This window comes from Desmodus rotundus, chromosome 1 (assembly GCF_022682495.2).
Source record: "Desmodus rotundus isolate HL8 chromosome 1, HLdesRot8A.1, whole genome shotgun sequence".
Lineage (NCBI taxonomy): Eukaryota > Metazoa > Chordata > Mammalia > Chiroptera > Phyllostomidae > Desmodus > Desmodus rotundus.
The window spans coordinates 204927428-204946835 of NC_071387.1; the positions used below are offsets into that span (position 1 = coordinate 204927428).

The window sequence follows — 19408 nt, forward strand, 5'->3', positions numbered from 1 at the left end:
CACACATGGAACATTAGGATTGGAAAATGTACAACTGTGCTTTGATTCCTTTATAAGACACAGCCCCAGAGATAAAGTTAAAAGTCTTTTCTGGCATTTTGATCTTTAGAAATTTTAAAAAAAAAAAGTTCCTTGGATGGAGACCAAGCACGTAGAGTATAACGGCGTTACCCTTAGCACCGTAGCAGGTGGCCGTTCCGTCAGCAGTATTAACTGGTGGGCTTGAGGGTGGGAGACAGACAGACCAGACTGAGGATGGAATTTGCCCACTGCTGGGCCCAGGCCTGTGAACCAGGACACCTCTGAGGTCGCACGATTGTCACTCAAATACTTTTCTGGTGTTAACTTACTAGGTGGAGGTGGTGGTAGTGGTGGTGTTTGTTTACTTTTTTTAATTTTTAATAGTATTATGAAGCTTTGGGCTGTTTAAAGTAATATCAGCTCAAGCCATTTGAGTGAATGAGGCTTTAGGAAGCTTTTTATCCTTCCTGGATTAAATTAGAACGGGGCTTGCCCTCAGACTGAGGCCTGCACCTTCCCGGGAGACCTCCATCCTCCTCCGGGGCCCCGGTCCTCACAAACATCGCTGTCTGTAAAGGCCCCTGGCCCCAAATTCTTAGTCATGTGAGGCAGCCCCTTAACTGCCCCCGCAGAATCTGTGTGAGACGGGGACCTAGACCTTCTGCAGATCCAGCCTTGTCTACCCAGAAATGCAGAGAATCATTTCCAAATTGCTCTTCCAACTGAGAAATTATTTCCTTTTCTAGTTATTTCAGATGGAGCTGTTTCAAAGTCAAAATCAATGTAGGACATTATCTATGACCGTGACCCCTTGTGTTTCTCTTCCTCTAACTCCTACCTCGCCATCCTCAAGTCCTACTTCATCCTCGGAAGTTTCCGAGGCTGTTCCAGCTTTCAGTGACCAACCCGCTGACCTCGTCAGTGGATGGAGCTCATCAGGCAGAGTTGGGGAGGCAGCCTAGTGATGCTTTGTTCGCCCTGACTCATCCCTGCTGCAGTTTCTCTGGGTGTGGGTTCCTGTCTGACTTCTCCAGCTAAGCTGTAATTTGCTTGAGTTTGGGGATTTACCTTGAACTTTTACTTCTCACAACCTTTGTCTCTCATATTGCTTAATCTGTGTTTGTTAACTAATTGGATCCATAATTGCTACTTGATAAACATTTTACCAAGTATATCTTGGTAACAGTCTGTACTAGGCATCAATAGGGAAAGCTATGTAATTTGTAGGCATCATTTCCAAAACAAGACATATTACTTGTAAATTATGTCAGGTATTTGATTTTATCATTATCTTGAAGACATGAAATTGCCTTAAAAACAGCTGCTTAAAACTGGGGAAAAAAATGGAAATGAATGAACGAGTGAGTGAATGATGTACCTAAATGTCATGGAAAGTGGAAATGACTTTTAAAGAGGTTAACCTAATCTGCTTTTCTTTTCTAATTAATCTTCGCTGAGGGTAGGGGATGGAGAAGAACTGGGTATTTGTAATGGACAAATATTCCAGATTCTTGGCTTAGTAAAGTTAGGGACATGAGGAAATGGAGGTATCTGGTTGGAAGATACATTGGCATTGCAAAGTGGGAATGGTTCAGCCAAGTGCAAATTTTATAGGCCAAATAGAATTTCTGCAAGTCTAATGACTCTTGAAAACTACTTGTACCCTGGCTCGAAGGACATTTTTCAGCGTGTGTGTTGTAAGCAGTCAGTAAGCTGTGCTTGGGACCCGGACCAAATGCTGGCCTTTCATTTCTCAAATTACAGCTTCATGGTCCCGGCTCAGACATCCCTCCATACACAGTTTAGAGATTAGAGCGTAAACACAGAACAAGAGTGTAACTGTGCCTGGTTCGCTCCAGAAAAAAATGTGAGCCTTCTTCCCACTGGATGTCTCTTGATTACCTCATCCCAGATGTGACACAGCTCTCATCTGAGTGTTGCAGGAGAGAAAGAAGCCCCTCTTCAAAGCTTAATTTTCATGACTCACTCAGAAGGTATTTTTCGGGATCCATAAGAAATGCAAGGATTATGCCTGGTGTTTGAGAAGTTGAAAAGAAAAAAGGGAGGAAAAACCACCCGGGCAAGTGTGCTTCTCAAACTTAACAGTGCATGGGAATTACCTGGAGAACTTGGTAGGGGCAGGTTCTTATTCTGAAGGCCGGGGTGGGGGCTGAGAGTCTGCATTTCGGAAGTCCCCAGGTGCTGCTGCTGCTGGCTGCAGACCACCATACTCTGAGCAGCAAGCTCTGTAGGACGTAGAGAATGTGTCTTTGCCAGTAATGTGAACGTACTACTCTACTCCAGGTTGCAATTCTAAGGAGACCATGACTAAAAAAATGCTGTCTTTCAACTCTTCTGAGTCATTTAGTAAGAATGGACGGTGAACACTGGCCACTCAACACATCCAATGTGGCTGGAGCATTTATTGGTGCATTAATTTGAGTTTTGTTCCAACCCTCATTCCAAAAGGCAGCCGAGAATTCTCATTCTCTCGGCTCCAGGGGATTTGCAGGGCTAGAACTGAACTTCTCTCCCTAAGGATGCTTGTTTACAAATATTGGGGAAGGAGGCGAGCATCTTTGGAGTTAAGGGAAGTTGGGACTTAAGTAGAAGAAACTGAAAGACAATGGATATTTATTTTCTGGGGGGAGGCGGTATTTATCTCTGTGTAAGATCTCCAAAGACCCCCCGCCTCAACCCAGGAGTGGGAAATAGAGCTGTTTCCTACAGAAAGACCTGAAATAGAATATCCCACCAACTTGGTAAGAGTTGGGGAGGCTCAGCATCAGACTCCAGTTTTAGAGAAGCACCGCAGCGTGGCATTCTCTTCGCCGATGGGTGACTTTGCAGAAAATTCGTACCTGCCTCACATGAAACCTACACCTGCAGAGTTTACAAGAACATGCTCTTAAAGTTTTTTTTAAAACTCCACAGCAAAACAAAACAAATGCAAAAGGGAAAATAAGGAATTTTTTGTGCTCACACACACTGATGTGCAGCTGTTAACTGAGAAATGCGTGGAAAAGGCACAAATAAGCCACCATGTAAACCTGAGCCTTTAATTGTTCGTAATGTGCACTCAGTAAGTATATAATGCTGTCACTCCTGACAGGACTCAGGTTAGTATGTTGCATTTCCCCCGGAAACTGTTACTGAAGTCTGTAGGTGGAGATTGAAGTGTCTAAGATTTTGGTTATTTTCCAAATCCATTTCATAGTTTTTTCATCATCATCATCTCATTTCTTTGCTCCCTGAAGATACTGGATTACTTTTCAGAAGCCACCTCGGCATTTCTCACTCACGAGAAATGGGTCTGGAGAAGGCATTTTTAGATCCTACAGACAGAGCATCCACTTACCTCTGTACATGCCTCTGGTTATGAACAATACAGAGATTTTGTGGCCACACTCAAGAAACAGAGGAGCTGACCTGCTAAAACTACACTCTATAAGTAGAAATTTTAAAAAATAAACATATGCTTATTGGATTTTAATTAAAGAAAGTTACATGGCTATGAATTTTAATATATCTAAAATATACCTGCTTGTGCCAATCTATAGTAAGGAAGGAGACCAATGCAAATTATTTCCTGGAAGCTATGGATGGATTCTAATTATTAGAATTAAGTATTACAAATGGGCCACATTCAGTGTGACCTCAAGAACATTTTTGGAAGCCTCTGTGTCCTCTCTCACTGTCTGGCATCTTGTTTATAACATACGCTCGAGTCACATTTTCCTGTTTTGAGAGATCAACCTAATGGTAGTGACTGTATCCAAATAGTCTGCATTTCATCTTCCTCCTCAGCAATCTTTTCGAGAAAAATTATTATTGGAGAACTTCAGTGCGTAGTTCCAGGGGACAAGTAAAATGTCAAGAAAAGGTCAGAATGGAGCCAATTATCAGGAAGTTTTCATGAAGGAGGGGTGTTCTCCAGGGAGAAGGAGATTTTGCTTAGGGAGGGCAGGGTGGAAATTTTCTGCAGAAGAGGATGAAGAGAAAAAGATTAAGGAGGCAGAAAAGAGGACATAGGCTGAGAATCCTAAGGACCAGGTCTTGTCTACACTGTGAGTTTACATGAACAAGCTGTGGGAAAGAAGTTGGAGGAATAAAACAGCGCCTTCTGAAGGAATGATTTGAATGTTGGGCTGAAGAATTTGGACTTCATCCAGCAAATGACATGGTGCCATTTGGGCCCATAAGCAGGGGTGTGGCAAAAGGGAAAGGTATTTAGGACGATGAGTCCAGCAGGAGCGCCGAGAATGGCCTGGCATCTGGCGCAGGGAAGAGGAAGGCATGGAAGTGGTAGGGGGGGATGAGAAGAGGGGAAGGGCCTAAGAAACACTTGCTGTGAAGCAGCAGCCAGCCATATGTTCTCACAGGTAGTAGGAAAAGGATGTATCCCAGGCAAGTCCAGAAATGTAAGTCTTCAAGGCCAAGAAAACAGTACTGGTGCTGGGGGTGGGGAAAGATGTTCGCTGCTCTAGATTGCCAACCACTTGCCCTCAGAGATTCTGCCTGCTTTCACAGCCTTCGTGCCCAGCTAAGCAAATTAGCAGCCATTTATTTGTGGCTGATTTTTAAGAATTGTCAGCCCTGGCTATTGTGGCTCGTGGATTGCGTGCCAGCCTGTGAACCAAAGGGTCACCAGTTCAATTCCCAGTCAGGGCACATTCCTGGTTTGCAGGCCAGGTCCCCAGTAGGCGGTGCATGAGAGGCAACCGCGCATTGATGTTTCTCTCCCTGTCTTTCTCCCTCCCTTCCCCTCTGTCTAAAAATAAATAAATAAAATCTTTTCTAAAAAAGAGTTCTCATGGGCATTCCAGGGCTTTTAAAATTTTATTATGTATTGATTCTGGATGTACAGCTTAGTGGTTAGAGAATCATACACTTTTCAGTGTCCCCTCGATGTCTCCAGTACCCACCTGGCCCCACACAGAATTATCATGCCACTACTGACTGTATTTCCTATACTTCACTTATTTCCCCATGACTGGTCTATAGCTACCAATTTGTGCTTCTGAGTCCCTTCCCCCTTTCACCCATCCCCCAAGCGCCCTCCAGTTCTCTCTCTGTATCTATCAGTCTGTTTCTTTTTTGTTTGTTTATTTATTTAGTTCTTTAGATTCCACACATAAGTGAAATTGTATGGTGATTGTCTTTCTCTGGATAAAAAAGCAGTGGTACATATATACAATGGAATATTACTCGGCCATAAAAAATAATGGAAACTACCACCTGCAACAGCATGCATGGACATAGAGGGTGTTATGCTCAGTGAAGTCAGTCAGGGTTTCTTGAACTCCAGAAGAGGAAGAGAGTAAGCCTCCATCCCATTATACCTACTCATGGAGCTGGCGTTGGATCACCTTCCCTTGCTCATCAGCTGCTTATAGTGCAGTGGCCACCTGGACAGAATCAAGAGTTTTTCACGAAAGAGGAAGGGGAAGCAGGCTGGGTAGGCAACCAGCCACGTTTACTACATAAGGGAGCTTGGGGGCCATTATAAGGAGTTTGACCTTTACTCTGATTATACGGGAAGTACTGGAGAATTTTAGATAGTGAAGTAACATGATCTGGTTTATGCATTAAAAGGTCACTTTGTTTAATGCTTCTATAGTTCACTGAAGGGGGACAAAAGCGGAAGTGGAAAGATTAGTTAGGAAGCTATTTGAGAGTCCAGGCAAGACGCGCTGGGAGCTTGGGCTGTGATAATAGCCAAGGAGACGGAGAGAAGGGGGTTGAGATGGAGCCGACATCCTTGTCGATGCGTTTAAGGAGGGGACAGGAGTTAGGGAAAATGAAGATACAAGATAACCTACAGGTTTGGGGCTTAAACACAGGGTAGACGGTGCAATAATTTACAGAAATAGTGAAGAGTTGAGAAGAAACAGGTTTGGTCGGAGATTCCTTAAGAGTTGTGTATTTGGATGGAGACGCCTACTGGATGCCTAGGAAAGCTGCCAAGGAAGCTGAGTAGAGTCTGCAGTTCTGTTGGGAGGCTCAGTCTGAAGGTAGGAATGTGGAACCATAAGCCTATATATGTTTAGAGCCATGAGACTTGATGAGCTTCCCCTTGCATGGGGACAAAAAGTGGAGGGGGGTGGCTAGGGAAGTGAAGAGTCTGTGATACTACAATTTGTAGGGGCCACGCAGAGGAAGAGAAACCAACAGAGGAGACCAGGAAAGAACAGCCGGCGAGGTGAAAGGGAAACCAAGCAAACTGGGCATCATGGAAGTGAGGCAGACCGTGTTCTAAAAGGCAGCGGTCTGCTGGGTCAAGTGTGTCTCCTAAGGTGAGTAATACGGGAAAGGAGAAGTGGCCAGTGGGGCTTTAACAAGAGCAGATGTAGTAGAGAGGAGAGGTCAGAAGCACAGCTGACATGGGTTCAGAAGAGAAGAAACCAGAAAGTGGAGTCAGCATGCAGGAAGGGCTTCAAAGATCCAGGAACAGCAGAGAAGATTCTGGGAGCATAATTCCTAAGAAACCAAAAATAGACCATACTTCCCAGATGAGTTTCTTAATTGCTTTTTTTTTTTTTATGTTATTCTTCAGAAAGAGAAATGTCCAATTAACCAGAACCTATTGTGGTTTTCATCTGAAATGACGTTGGTGGCCCAACAATTTCTGGCTTGTCTAGATCCCTGACCTCTCCATGCTCCTCCATTAGAAAGAAACTAGGCAACTCAGAGTGTCCAGTTCAGGGCAGGGGCTCACAGCTGGCAAGGCTCCGCTGGGGATCAAAGTGTTCACACATATGCTTTTGGTTGCTCTTCAGTCGCTCTCAGCTGATGCTAGGAAAAATATATATATATATATTGCATTTACTGCAAATCCTAAACTTGACCTATGTGAAATCCCTTATCTTCCTTTGCCCCATCTACCCGAAGGTGCCCTTCTCAGCCTCTTAAACACACATCTACCAGAAAGCAGAGCAGGGCAGAAGTGGTGTGGGAGTCCCACCCCTTTCCCTCCCCCTCACCTCCTGGCCCCAGCACAATAAAAACTCTGTGCAGAACTTGGCTGGCTGCTGCTTTTCCCACATTCGATCAGGGAACACTTAAAGCCGTACAGTGTCCCTGTCCCGCCAGAAAGCCCGCGGGCAGGGTGCCTCTTAGGCTGACACAAGGACATACTGTCCCAGGCATCTCTGGCCAGGGCAGTGGCCACATATGGATTATCAATAAGGCTTTTGACTCTTTTTCTTTATGTCATGTCGTCATCACGATAAACGTAATTCAAGCCAGGAAACAAAACTTACATTCTAGACTGTAAGACTTTGCCTGCTCTAGGGCTACAAAGAAATATAGCTCCTTTTCAGCTTAACCATACTCCTTCCAGAGAAATGTCATACATTTTTTTTCCCCACACCTGGGAAAATTTTCTACTTTAAATGGATGCTGTGTGATCGGATTGACTGTTTTGACTGTCATTTTCATTGTCCATCTTGGAAACTCTAACGGGAGATTTAGAGTTAAGGTTCAGCACCCAGAAAGGTTGCTTCTCGCTGGAGCCAACAACTACAGAGGGCACACAGAAAGGACAGAATTTAAAAAAATAAGCATCAGGTCCCTTGCTGCCAAGGGACGTGCCTATGGTGGCTTGTCACCTTATCCATCTCCGTGCACTGTTGGGTAGAGCTGCCATTTTCCACTGCAAAACAATTTTTGGAGCCAGTGCCATTTAAGCCACAAAGCAGAGTTTCAACAATTTCTTTCCAAAACCGGCCTTCAGAAAACGAATCGAAAAATTTTGAGTTAAGTATCTGAGAGAAGCTGTGTCAAAGTCTTGTTTTCTTTTATTGTATACAGATATGACAAATATTATCTGTAAAATGCATACAACCTTCCCCTAAGACTCTTTGTTAACTAATAAACCTATAGTCCTATAGTCCGGCAGGACCTAATCGAAAGAAGAGGCTGTTAGTCTAAAAGGCCAGATTAGCCATCAGACCGCCTACATTTATTGGGCGCTGCTGTGCGCAGGGCTGGAAAGGATAAGATACGGTTCCTGCTTTCAAGACACTTGTAGTCTAATTGTGGGGGCGAGACTATAAACATGAAACAATGCAAAATACAGCACAGGACGTTCGTAACTATCAGCTGAGTGGCATATATAATCAATGCCACCAATCGAGAAGCAATTGCCATCCTAAACACTCTGGGTCAAACATTCTGTTAAGCACTTCCTGTACATTATTTTACTTTCGGAACTCTCATCCCTACTCTGTAGGCAGGAACTAACGTTTGATCTTCTCCCCATTCCGGACAAAGCAGAAAGGATACTGTGGGCGAGCAGGGACCTAGACTCAGAAGTGCACTAGATGGCTGGCAGACACACTGGTCTGGGGCGAAGGACCCATTTAGGGGAACCAGGAGCAATGGATTTTGGGGTCTGTGTTAGTCTATTTGCCGTCATACCCCACTGTCTTGCCTAGGGCCTGGCACAAAAGGGCTGCTCAACAAATATGCCTTTAACAAACACGGCCCTCTGGTTTGTTGCTGTGACCTAGACCAAGTACAGTGGAATAAAGGTGAATTAAAACCATGCACCAGACAGCCTCAGGACCCGATGCCAACATCTCCCAACTCCCAATTATGTGTTACAGTCGAGGATTCAGGTGGGAAGGGCACACCCCAACGGGACAGGTCTGCCAGCAATAGCAGCCGCAACTCCTTGAGGTCCCTCTCCCGGAACCTGACATGACAAACACTTCCCAGGTCCTTTCCCAGGCCTGTAAAATGGTGACCGATCTGGCCCTGGCACCTCTGCCCTTCAGATCCTTCTTCTGTCCTCTCCCTCCCTCTGCTCTGGCCACACCAGCCTCCTTATCCCTCAGACCTGTCTGAGGGCCTGTGTTTTCCATGCTGCTTTCAGGTCTGTACTAGCCACTCTCCCACATCTCACTGCACTGCTCTGCTCCCCAGCGTCCCCTTTTGCTTGTCTGTTGACTGTACCTGATGCGGATCCTGGCTAGCAGGGTCCTGTGTTGTGGCTGCAATAGACAAATACACACGGACTACAGAAATCTGGTGGAGAAAAAGGGACAGCATGGCCACTCTAAGAGAGGGTGAGAGGGCTAGTGAGAGCCCAAGAGAGAGCCGACCCCTGCCTGGACAGGCTTTTATTGCACTTCTGGGCACATTGCATCGAGGATGGTCCTCATTTACTCTGCACAAGTTCACTGTAGGTGATTACCTTTTACAGACAACCAAGGACAGAATGCTGCTAATTATTTCAAAGAGAAGGATGTTACAGCTCAAGGGGGAAAGTGGTTGAACTGGTTACACTCCATACTTGGTTGGTTTAGCACAGACTTTAGGAAGTTAAAGATACTCAGTAAACATTTGCTGCCTCAATCCAGGGTGACGGAGTTTTAGCAAAAGCAGGTCTCATAGCAGCCTAGGTACAATGCAGGCCTGATTCCCCGCGGGAGAACCTATCCATGGGCGTGGGTCCTGCCCGCCAACCTCGCTCCCCACTGGCTTTTCCAAGTGGGGGCTGGGCCACATTTCCCACGCTTGGAATGGTTCCCTATAGTGCCCACACACACCCCAGGATACGGGCCCAGGAAGGCAGGATTCTGCCCGCTCTCCTCACCACTGTGGCCCCAGCATCTGGCACACGGGAACTGCTCACACACTGCAGCTCTGACTGATGACCCCTTTCTCTAGCTCTCAAATACTGACTTACCGAGAGAACAGGATTTTGTTCAAGATGTTACATGGAAATTGGTGAGTGGAGCTTGGAAACGAGGCAGAGTGGCAGGAGCCCAGACCAACCTGTTTATAAAAGATGCCCTTGCCCAGAGAGGGAAGCGCACACCTTAGAACCTCTGGCAAAGTACATGCTTTCTTAGGACACTTTTTACATGCTCTGCTTCTGAAACACTGCCTGGACTCCGCAAGAGGATTCGTGAATTTGCCAAAACAACCAATTCGCGGGACTTACAAGTCCACTACCAGCTGCACAGCCTAGTAAACAGGCAGCAAGCATCGTGGTCCTCGACATCGACAGAGTGGCTCTCTGCTGTGGCCAGAACCAGGCAAGTGCACCCATCAGGTGGTAGGAAGGGAAGTGAGGAAATGAAACAATCTTATTTTCATTATTTCTCTCCTCCACCAAACACTTTTTAACTGCCATGAGAATGCATTAAAATATGCTGACTTTGCCTCACGTTTGAGCATTCAGGGTCCCAGGAGAACGCTTGTCATCGAATCTAATGATGTGCTGTATGTAGAATCTTCTTCTGTGCAAGTGGAGAGTCAAAAGGCCACAAAATGATGAATTCAAAATAATAAGTAAAAGCATGATGCCCCGCAACTCTTCTTGCAAGACTTCCGAGTGAGGTGGTCAGCCATTTTAGGGCTATGTCTTTACCAGTCACTGTGTCTGGGATACTGAGCTGATTCTTGGTGGACCCGGAGGAGAATGAAACATGGTTCTTGTCTTCAAACTTCAAGTTTGTCTTCATTGGTAAGTCAGGTAGCTAAGGTGCTAGGCAAGGAGTCCTGTGTGCCGTGGCCCAGGTATTAAGAACAAAAGGCCATGAAAGCATGAAGACTGGAGAGAGGGATTTCTCCATGGAGGAGAAGACACTCCGACTGATCGCAAAGGCGGGGGCGTGGAATTTGCACAGGCTTCCACTTGGGAGAGCCTTGATTTGTAGCATTTGTCAATTGCAACGGTGTAAATATTCCCACCATGGCTGCTTTGAAGTTAATGGCATCAGGCCACTGAACGCAGAGTTGGAAAGAGGTGCCAGCTCCCAGCATACTGTCTGTGAGTCACCCTCTGAGCTTGGGACTGTTAAATCAATCTGACTATTGCTTTAGTGAATGAATTCACAGATATTGAAAACATCTAAGACAGCATTGTAAGGGAAGAGACCTTTCTGTCTTCCCCACATGTCAGCCTGAACTTCGAGTACTCTGTTTTCCAGTCTTGGTCCTGGGCTCCTGACTGGCCGACCTAGTACCCACGTCCGCTCAGCCGCCCTGTGATTCTGGTTGCTGCTCTTAGCACAGCTGTGGTTCTTTTGGGCGGCCGCTAGCACATGGCACAGAGCACTGGCTTACTGCCCATTGCCCAGCGTCGACATCTCTGTTCCTCTCTGTAATGAAAAGCAGTTTCGGGACTGCTCACTAGGCAGGGTTTCACTGTTCCTGTGGTAATTGGAAGGGAAAGCTGGAGGAGTTGCTGGGAAGCTCTGTGGAAGGAAGATGCAGGCCAGCGGAGACCCAGCATTCATAATTAGCTCCTCCTTTTAGTACTCAAAAAAACACCCCCAAAAAACCCCACGAAACCCACCACCAATGTGTTCTCCTTAGGTCGCTGCACCTTTGACCAGCCTATCAAAGGGCTACATTTGCAAAGCCGGGCCCCGGGACCAGTCTTTAATTGCGAGCAGATGTCCGCAGTACATGTATAATAAACTTGTGTCAGGAGGATTTTTTGTAAAAAAAAAAAAAAAAAAAAACTCCCCAAAGAGACCACTACCAGACAAGAAGAGATTATGTGAAGCTTTCAGTTATTGGGAAACTTCCACATTCGTCCCACTAAGCCAGAGGCAGCCCCATGAGAAAGGAGGCTGCTTTCTCATTCCACATTGATTCTTGTTACCTTGGGCCCAGCCATTCCCAAGATACATTCACAACAAACACGGCTACGGGTTTATTTCACACGTGCTCTTATTTCCTTTTTTTCTCTTTCTATTTCTTCTTTCTTTCTTTATTTATTTCTTTCTTCTTTCTTTCTTGTGATGCTGGTTTCTCTTCCAAAATTTCTGTATATTGTTTGTAAAGCAGCTTCTTTTAGCAGCCAAAGGTGTCTGGAACCACCAACCCTCATTTCATGGTTCCCTTGTGGTCTGTTTGTTTAAATTACCTCATGGCATTTGCTTTCGGATTGACTGTTCAAGTACAGGAGGAACAGGCTCCTTCGTGGTGCCCTGGGGAGGGGATGCCGTCTGTCTGAAAGGCCCAAAGATTTTCTGTTCAGATTACCCAGGCTTCTTCAGAGCTGCCAAGAGCCGTGATAAGTACGCGATAATAAGCTTTCGTTCAGGAGAAACTGCCGTTGGGAATGGAATCCAGGGAGCCACGAGGAAAGGAAACTCTGGCTTTGAATCGTCCTTGCCCTTGGGTCCAGGGCGGGGTGTGCCAAGGTGGCCGTGGCCAAGACGATGACTGCCGTATGAAATTACTTGAGGACAGAGTCCAGGAGGAGGCCTGGCTGCCAGGGGGTCATGAGTCTTACCTGGTTCCTCATGATGAGCCCCTGCAGGGCATTTCTGCCCAAAGCCTCAGCAGCCCAGCGCTATCAATATGACTTCCCAGAAGGCCCACGCATTCAAGTAAATCAGTCAGTGCTCAGCTGTGCCGAGTGCCAGCTGCAGGCCCAGAGCAGGGCAGCCCGAGAAGTGGACCCTTAAGTTGCACAGTGACTCGGAGCTGAGCAAGGAAGTAGAATGTAGTGAAGAATTTCCCAGGCATGTCGTGTCGTAAAGCTCACCTGGCTAGGGGATGGGGCTGCAAGGTAAGGTACAGCTTCCCAGGGCCTTGCCCACATGCAGATCGGCTAAGGCCATGGGGATTCCAGTTCTGTAGACCTGGGAGAGGGCCTGGAATCCGTATGTGGAACAAACGCCACAGTAGGTCTGCCGGTCAGGCAAGTGTGGGAAGCGGGAGGGCAGGTGGAGTCAGAACCGGACTCCAGTTCAAACGTGGCCTCTGCAGGGTAGTTAGTGGGTAGCATTAGAAAGTCAGTTAACCAGTCTGGGCCTCGGGTCCCCCCACCCTAAAATGGAGCTAATGGTAATACCCACTTCAGAATGTTTCTGGGAGGATGAATCGGGAAAGCCCAGAAGAATGTGCTCAGTACAGTGCCTGGGGGCATTTTGAGTGCACAGCAAATGTGAGGTATTAACACGTCACACGCATTTTCTGACACGCCATCAGCCAGCCCCTTCCGAGGCAGCAGGACAGCCTGGGACATGGCATTACTGTGACCACACAGGGAGCGTGAACTGGACCCTTATTTCAGGGTCAGGTTGGAGGCAGATAAGTGCTTTAAACTGAAAACTCGTTGGTGATAGTGGCTGTAGTCCAGCAGGGAGGAAGGACGGAAAGGCAAAGGTGGGCCTGGGAAGAGTTTTAGAGGTTGAAATCCAAGCAGGAGAAATTTCTGGAATATGGTCAAGGATAAACAAACTTCAAAAAGACAGGAAAAGGAGTCAAGCAAAATTGTGATATCCAAGGAGAGACACAATTTGCTGAGAAGAAACTGTTATTTGATTACCTTTTAGCCCCAAAGCCAGTATGTTTTTTTAAATTTTTAAATTGATTTTAGAAAGAGAGGAAGGTGGGAAAAGAGAGAGAGAAACATAGATTTATTGTTCCACTTATTGAGGCACTGATTGGTTGATTCTTGTGTGTGTTCCTGTTGGAGGTGTAACCCACAACCTCGGCACATTAGGACGATGCTCCGACCAGTGGAGCTACCTGGCCAGGACCCAAAGCCGATGTTTAAAACACTTTCAGTTCACCTTCATCTGCCTCACTTAGTTAGCAAACTTTAGTATTTTACTAGGTCCCATGTCCTATGCTCCTAAGAGATGTTCCAGAGATTAAAGTAGCTGTGCCTGGGACACAGGGAGCCCACGGTGCATCCCCGACACGGGCAAATAAGCCATGGCAGCAGACCTGTCAGAGCCGTCCTGGGACTGCTGGCAGAGGACAGCGACTCTGCCCGAGGAGGAAGGAAACCTTCCAGGGGAAACCCCACCCCCCAGCTTTACTGACATAAAACATTCTGTGTACAATGTAATGATTTGACATATGTACACATTGCAAAATGATTGCCACGGTCAGAGGATGTCTTCAAAGAGAGATTTCTTGCCAGCTGACACGTCCTCCGGGCCTAAACTAACAGTAATAACAATAGCTGACTGTGATCCGTGCCCCCTCAGGGGCAGAGGTCCTGTGAGGCCGTTGACCTACCTCCCGTCATCCTGTAAAAGAGTTGCCCTGTGCACAGTGCCTTGCACACTGCCTTGGGCTCACACCCTGTCCAGGCAGAGTGGGGCAGGGCAGGCAGGTGGGGGGCGGGGTTCTGAATGGCCTTGCTGCGCAGGCAGTCAGGCTTGATGTGGGCCAGAAGGCGGGTTCCCCACTCTGGCTCCTCACTGATGCAGCAGAGAATTCCTTAACTCCCAGGAATCGCAGCTGACGGAGTCCCAGGCTACATGTCTGACATAGGTAGATTTTCACCCCCTATGCCACCTATACCCCGGAGTCCCACTGCCTGCGTGTGGCCTGCACGGGTAGTGGGGTCATGCTGGGCTTAGGACAGCATCCTGTCCTCATATGTGCAAAGTCCTAAGTGCACAAAGTCTAGTGTAAAGACACTTTCAAATGCTCCGTGGGGAAAAATGTGCCAAATTCTGACACCATATCAGGGTAGCAGCTACCATAACAACAGGACACTAATAATAACAATGGTAACACTCTAGCATTTACTAAACACTTACTGTTTTGTATACCGAGTATCCTGCATGTCCTAACTGGTTTAAACCTTACACGTAGATACTGTTGCTGTCCCCAAACCAAGGTCCAGGTATATGCTATAGTCAGGAAGTTGAGGATAAGGCTGGACGTACATAAGAAAGGTTAGGTTACAATGAATTCCACTCTCAGATCCCTGTTCTTGGGCAGGTCCAACCTGAGGCGCTCCTCTCAGGGCACGCAAAGCAGCTGTTCTCCTGTTTGCAGGGTGAAAAGACCGTCCCCAGTGTGCCCCTGACTTCTCCCCATCAGCACATCCCAGAGCAGTGGTACTCCAGCCATTCCCAACAGATCAGAGCTCCTTGTGTCCCAGGCTGCCTTGCCTTTGTGCAGGGTAGCCTTGGCCCCGGGTCCCCTTCCTCTCCCTTGTCGTTGCCTGTTTATCTCAAGTTCAGCACCCATCGCTAGGGGTCACCCTCCCCAGGAAGCTTGTCCAAACTTGGGAAGGGCTGCTGCGTGGCTGACCACTCCTTCCTTTAAGGATCGCTGTGCAGAAACTGGGCTCACTGAGGCCAGGGGCTGTGGCCCCCTCATTTTATAACACCAGCATTTAAAAACCCCTCTGCATGTTTGCTTAGCTTTTGTTTTCACTTTTTAGAGTCAGTTGTTGATAGTTATGAGTTTGTTGTCATTTTACTGTTCATAGTTTTTGATCTTCTATTTCTTAGGTGAGTCCCTTTAACATTTTATATAATAAGGGCTTAGTAATGATGAACTCCTTTAACTTGACCTTGTCTGGAAAGTACTTTACCTGCCCTTCCATTCTAAATGATAGCTTTGCTGGATAGAGCAATCTTGGATGCAGGCCCCTGCCTTTCATGACTTCAAATACTTCTTTCCAGCCCCTTCTTGCCTGTAAGGTTTCTTCTGCGAAATCAGAGAAATGGAGATGACATGGAGGGTGTTCAGTGCGGGGAGGGGGTGGGGAAGAATGGGGGGGAAGGTACAGGGAATAAGAAGCATAATTGGTAGGCATAAAATAGACAGGAAGAAGTTCAGAATAGTATGGGAAACAGAGAAGCCAAAGAACATATATGTACAATCCATGGACCTGAACCAAGTGCGGGGGTGGGGGTGGTTCATGGAGAGTTGGGTGTGCAGGGCAGAGGCGGATGAACAGGGAAACATTGGGAAAACTGTAATAGCATAATGAATAAAATACACTTTCTAAAAAACCCTCTACAACTCTCTGGGAGTCATGATTCCCTGCTTGTTGCCACCCGTGATTCGTTTCCCCTCACTGTCGCTGCTCTGCATTTCTAGACACTGAGGACAGCTTTGACACTAATCAGAGCAAACGACTGCGTGTGACACCTCCACTGCAAAGGTGGCACGATTCTGTTTATTGTGCTTCGCTTTGGTAACCAGTGGCCTCTCGGCTCTGGCCTGGGTCCGTGGTCCTCCCCAGGAAGTCAGCTGGTCCTTTTATGTCGTGATTCATCACATACTGTGGAGGGTGTTAGCTGAGTGAGAATGTTTGCTTCATGAAAATGTTACCAAACACTGACACCAGGAAGGGGAAAGCACAGATGTCTGTCTGCAAGGAAAGCAAACTCCCGGTTCGGGAGGAGCTGAGTGGCCAGTGCTCCCCAAGCTTTTCCAGGCCCAAGGTCTGGCTCTGCACACTCCCCCAGGACCTTCTAACTGACCCCCACATTCCACTCAGTCACCCTCCTGGAGAAGCGTGTCAGCTGAGCTGCTGAGCCTAGCCTGGCAACTGTCCCCCTGCTCGATTTCAAGCTGAAAATTGAGACAAACTTGCTGGCTAATTTTGACCCACATGACACATGGGATTGTGTGCCACACCATGATCGACTCGATTGTCCTCTGCCTTTGAGCTGCCGAAACTTTCTCGAGGTGTGCACAGTTTTCAGTGACTCAGGTCGTTCACGGCTGGAAGTTCTTTACAGCTGCCAAACCTCAGCCAAAACTGCTTTATGTTTCAGGGCCCGACTTAGGGCAAGGGGTAATAAAATAGCTTTCTCCGGTTTTAGCAAGAAGCTGGGGGTGGTAGATGGGTTCTACATAATGGCAATGCTAAAGAATTAGGATATCCGGGCAGTAAGTGGGCTGGAGGGGTTGTCCTAGAATGCAATTTTCCTTTCTGCTCACGTTCAAATCAAGGCATAGTTTATTATCTTTCCGTCATGATTCATTATTGCATTTGGGAGTAAATGAGCTTCTACAGATGATGCTAATGGTAAAAATTCAAGGGAGAATAAAGACGAAACATTTTCAGAACTGAGTCCTATAGAATTTAAAATATTAATTCACCCAAGCCCACAAAGCTTAACTTTACTTGGAAACAAACTCTTACTGATGTGCTCAGACTGAAAACACTTACAAGGGTTAGAATTCTGTAGTGTTTAAGGTTCTATATTATGGATTCCAGGACCATTTAGCTAGGTGGGCGGGGGGGGGGGGCGGGGTTGTGGAAAAACACATGGAAACGTGGATCAGGGCAGGTGGGCAAGTTTCTCCCAACTGAGAAATTCAGGGAGATGGGAGCGGGTTTGCTCACTGCCCACACATCTTCCTTTACTTCTTCTTCCTTTTTCCATGTTAGAGAAAATTTCTTAGCATTGTTGCTAAGAAATGCTAAGTTTACTGCTGGTTTCTGCTGAGGACCAAAAGCACATTTTTCTCACCGCTGCGAGGTCACGCTCAGTGTTTGCGGTGGGCCTGGACCACACTGCTCTCTAAGCATAACCCGTAGATGACATGAGTTGAGGTGGGGAATCCTGGAGAATCCCCCTTCTTCCCCAGATAAGTTGCAAACTTTTGTAGCTGGGACGCCTGCAAAGCAACCCAGTTCAGCAGTTCAGTGACAACTACCCTGCACATTTTCCGTTCTTCCTGTTTTCGGTGCAACCTGATCCTGGTATCAATAAAATTACAACTGCTTATGTAATAGCTGACTCACTGCCCCTCCCACATCATAAAGTTCTGCATCTCTCTTGTCCAGCACTTCACTTCCCCCCATTCCTTCCCCTCTCCCTGGACTGCTCACACGGTTATTGCTAAAAAAAAAAAAAATTTTAAGGAAATTTTTTAAAAACTAAGAATCGGTGTTCTTATTTTTCATAAGCAAGACTCAAGTCAGGACTCAGATGACATAGGGAGACATTTTTTTCTTTGTTCCTGTCTGCGTCTAGGATGACAGTGGAGGTGACTAAGATCAGAATGGTTCCATTTGCTCTGATATTCATGAGGGGGTTTTTTTAGAGGTGGGCAGCCATTGTGAGCTTGGCCGAAGCCACCTTTTGCCACTTGAAGGGGAGATGTCATTTGAAGGGGAGACCACAGCAGACCGTGTTTACAGGGATGACTAATGGTTTTCTTCTCTTTCTCTTCCAGCCATACCTGCTCTCCTTAACAGAGCGTCCCAGAGTCTACAAAGAGTTCACCCAGGCCTAGGGACAAGTAAGCATTTCCGTCCCTTCCCCCACCTTCCGCGATGCTGTCTATGCTTACTGCATTTTAAGCTACTGTTGTTTCTCTGTTGTATTTGTGATAAAGTAACTGGGTGGATGAGTGACAGGTTGGAGCTACACAGGCAAACTGAAAGATTCTTTTTCAGGTTCTCTGCAAGGCTGATGCTTGATTTCTCCCATTGGCTTGTCCATAGAGGTTAGTTAAATAAGGCCAAGTTAACGAGAAGGGGAGAAAAGATGCAATAATTTATTGTGAACCAACCATTAGTTTATGAAATTTAGGAGCCTGCCTCTGTTTACAAATCCTGTGTTATATCGTCATTGTTATTTTGAAATATTTCTTTCCCTGGCCATCACATCGACAGTTACGCCATATGCTCCAGAATTCTGCCTTCGTGTGAGCTACTTCTTGTCCTTAAAATGCCTTTGCTCATCCCCTTCCTGTCCTCTGACAAGCCCTTCCTCCCCGCCCAAGACTGAACTCGAACGTCAGCTCTGTGGGCCACCTTCCACGGACCTTTCTCCATTGTTCATGATAGCATTTACCTCGTGACGTTTTACTGTGCGTGTTACTACCAGGCGCAGAACTCAGTGTGTTGTGTGCGATTGTGTGAACTAATTCCTTGTGTTGGGCTTTAAGGCAAAGCCCACATTTTATGCTTCTTCTAAATCCCCCACATAAACTAAAAAACATCCCAATCACACAGTAGGTCCCTTTAATTAGGCTCCAGGGATGGACTTATTGAGTAGTTGAAGTACATGCTGGTGTCCACCTTTTCTGATAAAGTGATAAAGGAAGGGAAGACAGCGCACCTGATTAAGTTTAACCCACTGCTGTTTTGTTGGTAATTCTGGTGTTGGGAAACCATTATTGGGATTTTGTGACGAAATTGCAGAGTAAGTTTCTAATAGGAAATGTAAACCATTTCCTTGGATGTGACCCCAAGGAATGGTTGGACCTGTTTGTCACAAACGGAATCCACTTGCCTGCCAGTCGTTCCAGACCACAGCCTCTGTGGCCCTCCTGTCCTAGAGCACCCGACAAGTTAATCTGCGCCTGGTCTATGTGAGGGGCTGGGAAGGGGGGCTATTTGGTCATGTTTGGGTTACCCCAGGGTATATTCCACATTCTTCACTCAGCAGACAGTGTGCCTTGCCACTACGTTCTGTAAGGAAATGCAAAGGAACCCGTGGAGAGCGTCTTACAAATGGTGTGTGCTCCGGCCCGCACTGGAGCCCTGTCACGCACAGGAGTAACACCCAGCCCTTCAGTTCCCCCAAAGCAGCAGTGGGACATCCCCCAGCCATCGTCTTTGTCACCTCAGAGCTCCGAGGAGCTCCAGCCTCGAGCCTTGTCAAACTACAGCCTGTGGGTAGGGCAGACATGG

The 19408-nt window shown here is 46.8% G+C and overlaps 1 protein-coding gene across 4 annotated transcripts in view; it reads left to right on the top strand.

The window, feature by feature from the left end:
* The window catches only part of GHR (growth hormone receptor), a 212852-nt gene that overhangs the window by 138085 nt on the left and 55359 nt on the right, over nucleotides 1-19408 (top strand). For all 4 annotated transcript variants that reach the window (XM_045186428.3, XM_053914604.2, XM_045186429.3 and 1 more), the window contains one exon: nucleotides 17944-18009. In XM_045186428.3, the coding sequence (XP_045042363.2) occupies nucleotides 17944-18009 (66 nt within the window). The remainder of the gene's footprint in view (nucleotides 1-17943; nucleotides 18010-19408) is intronic.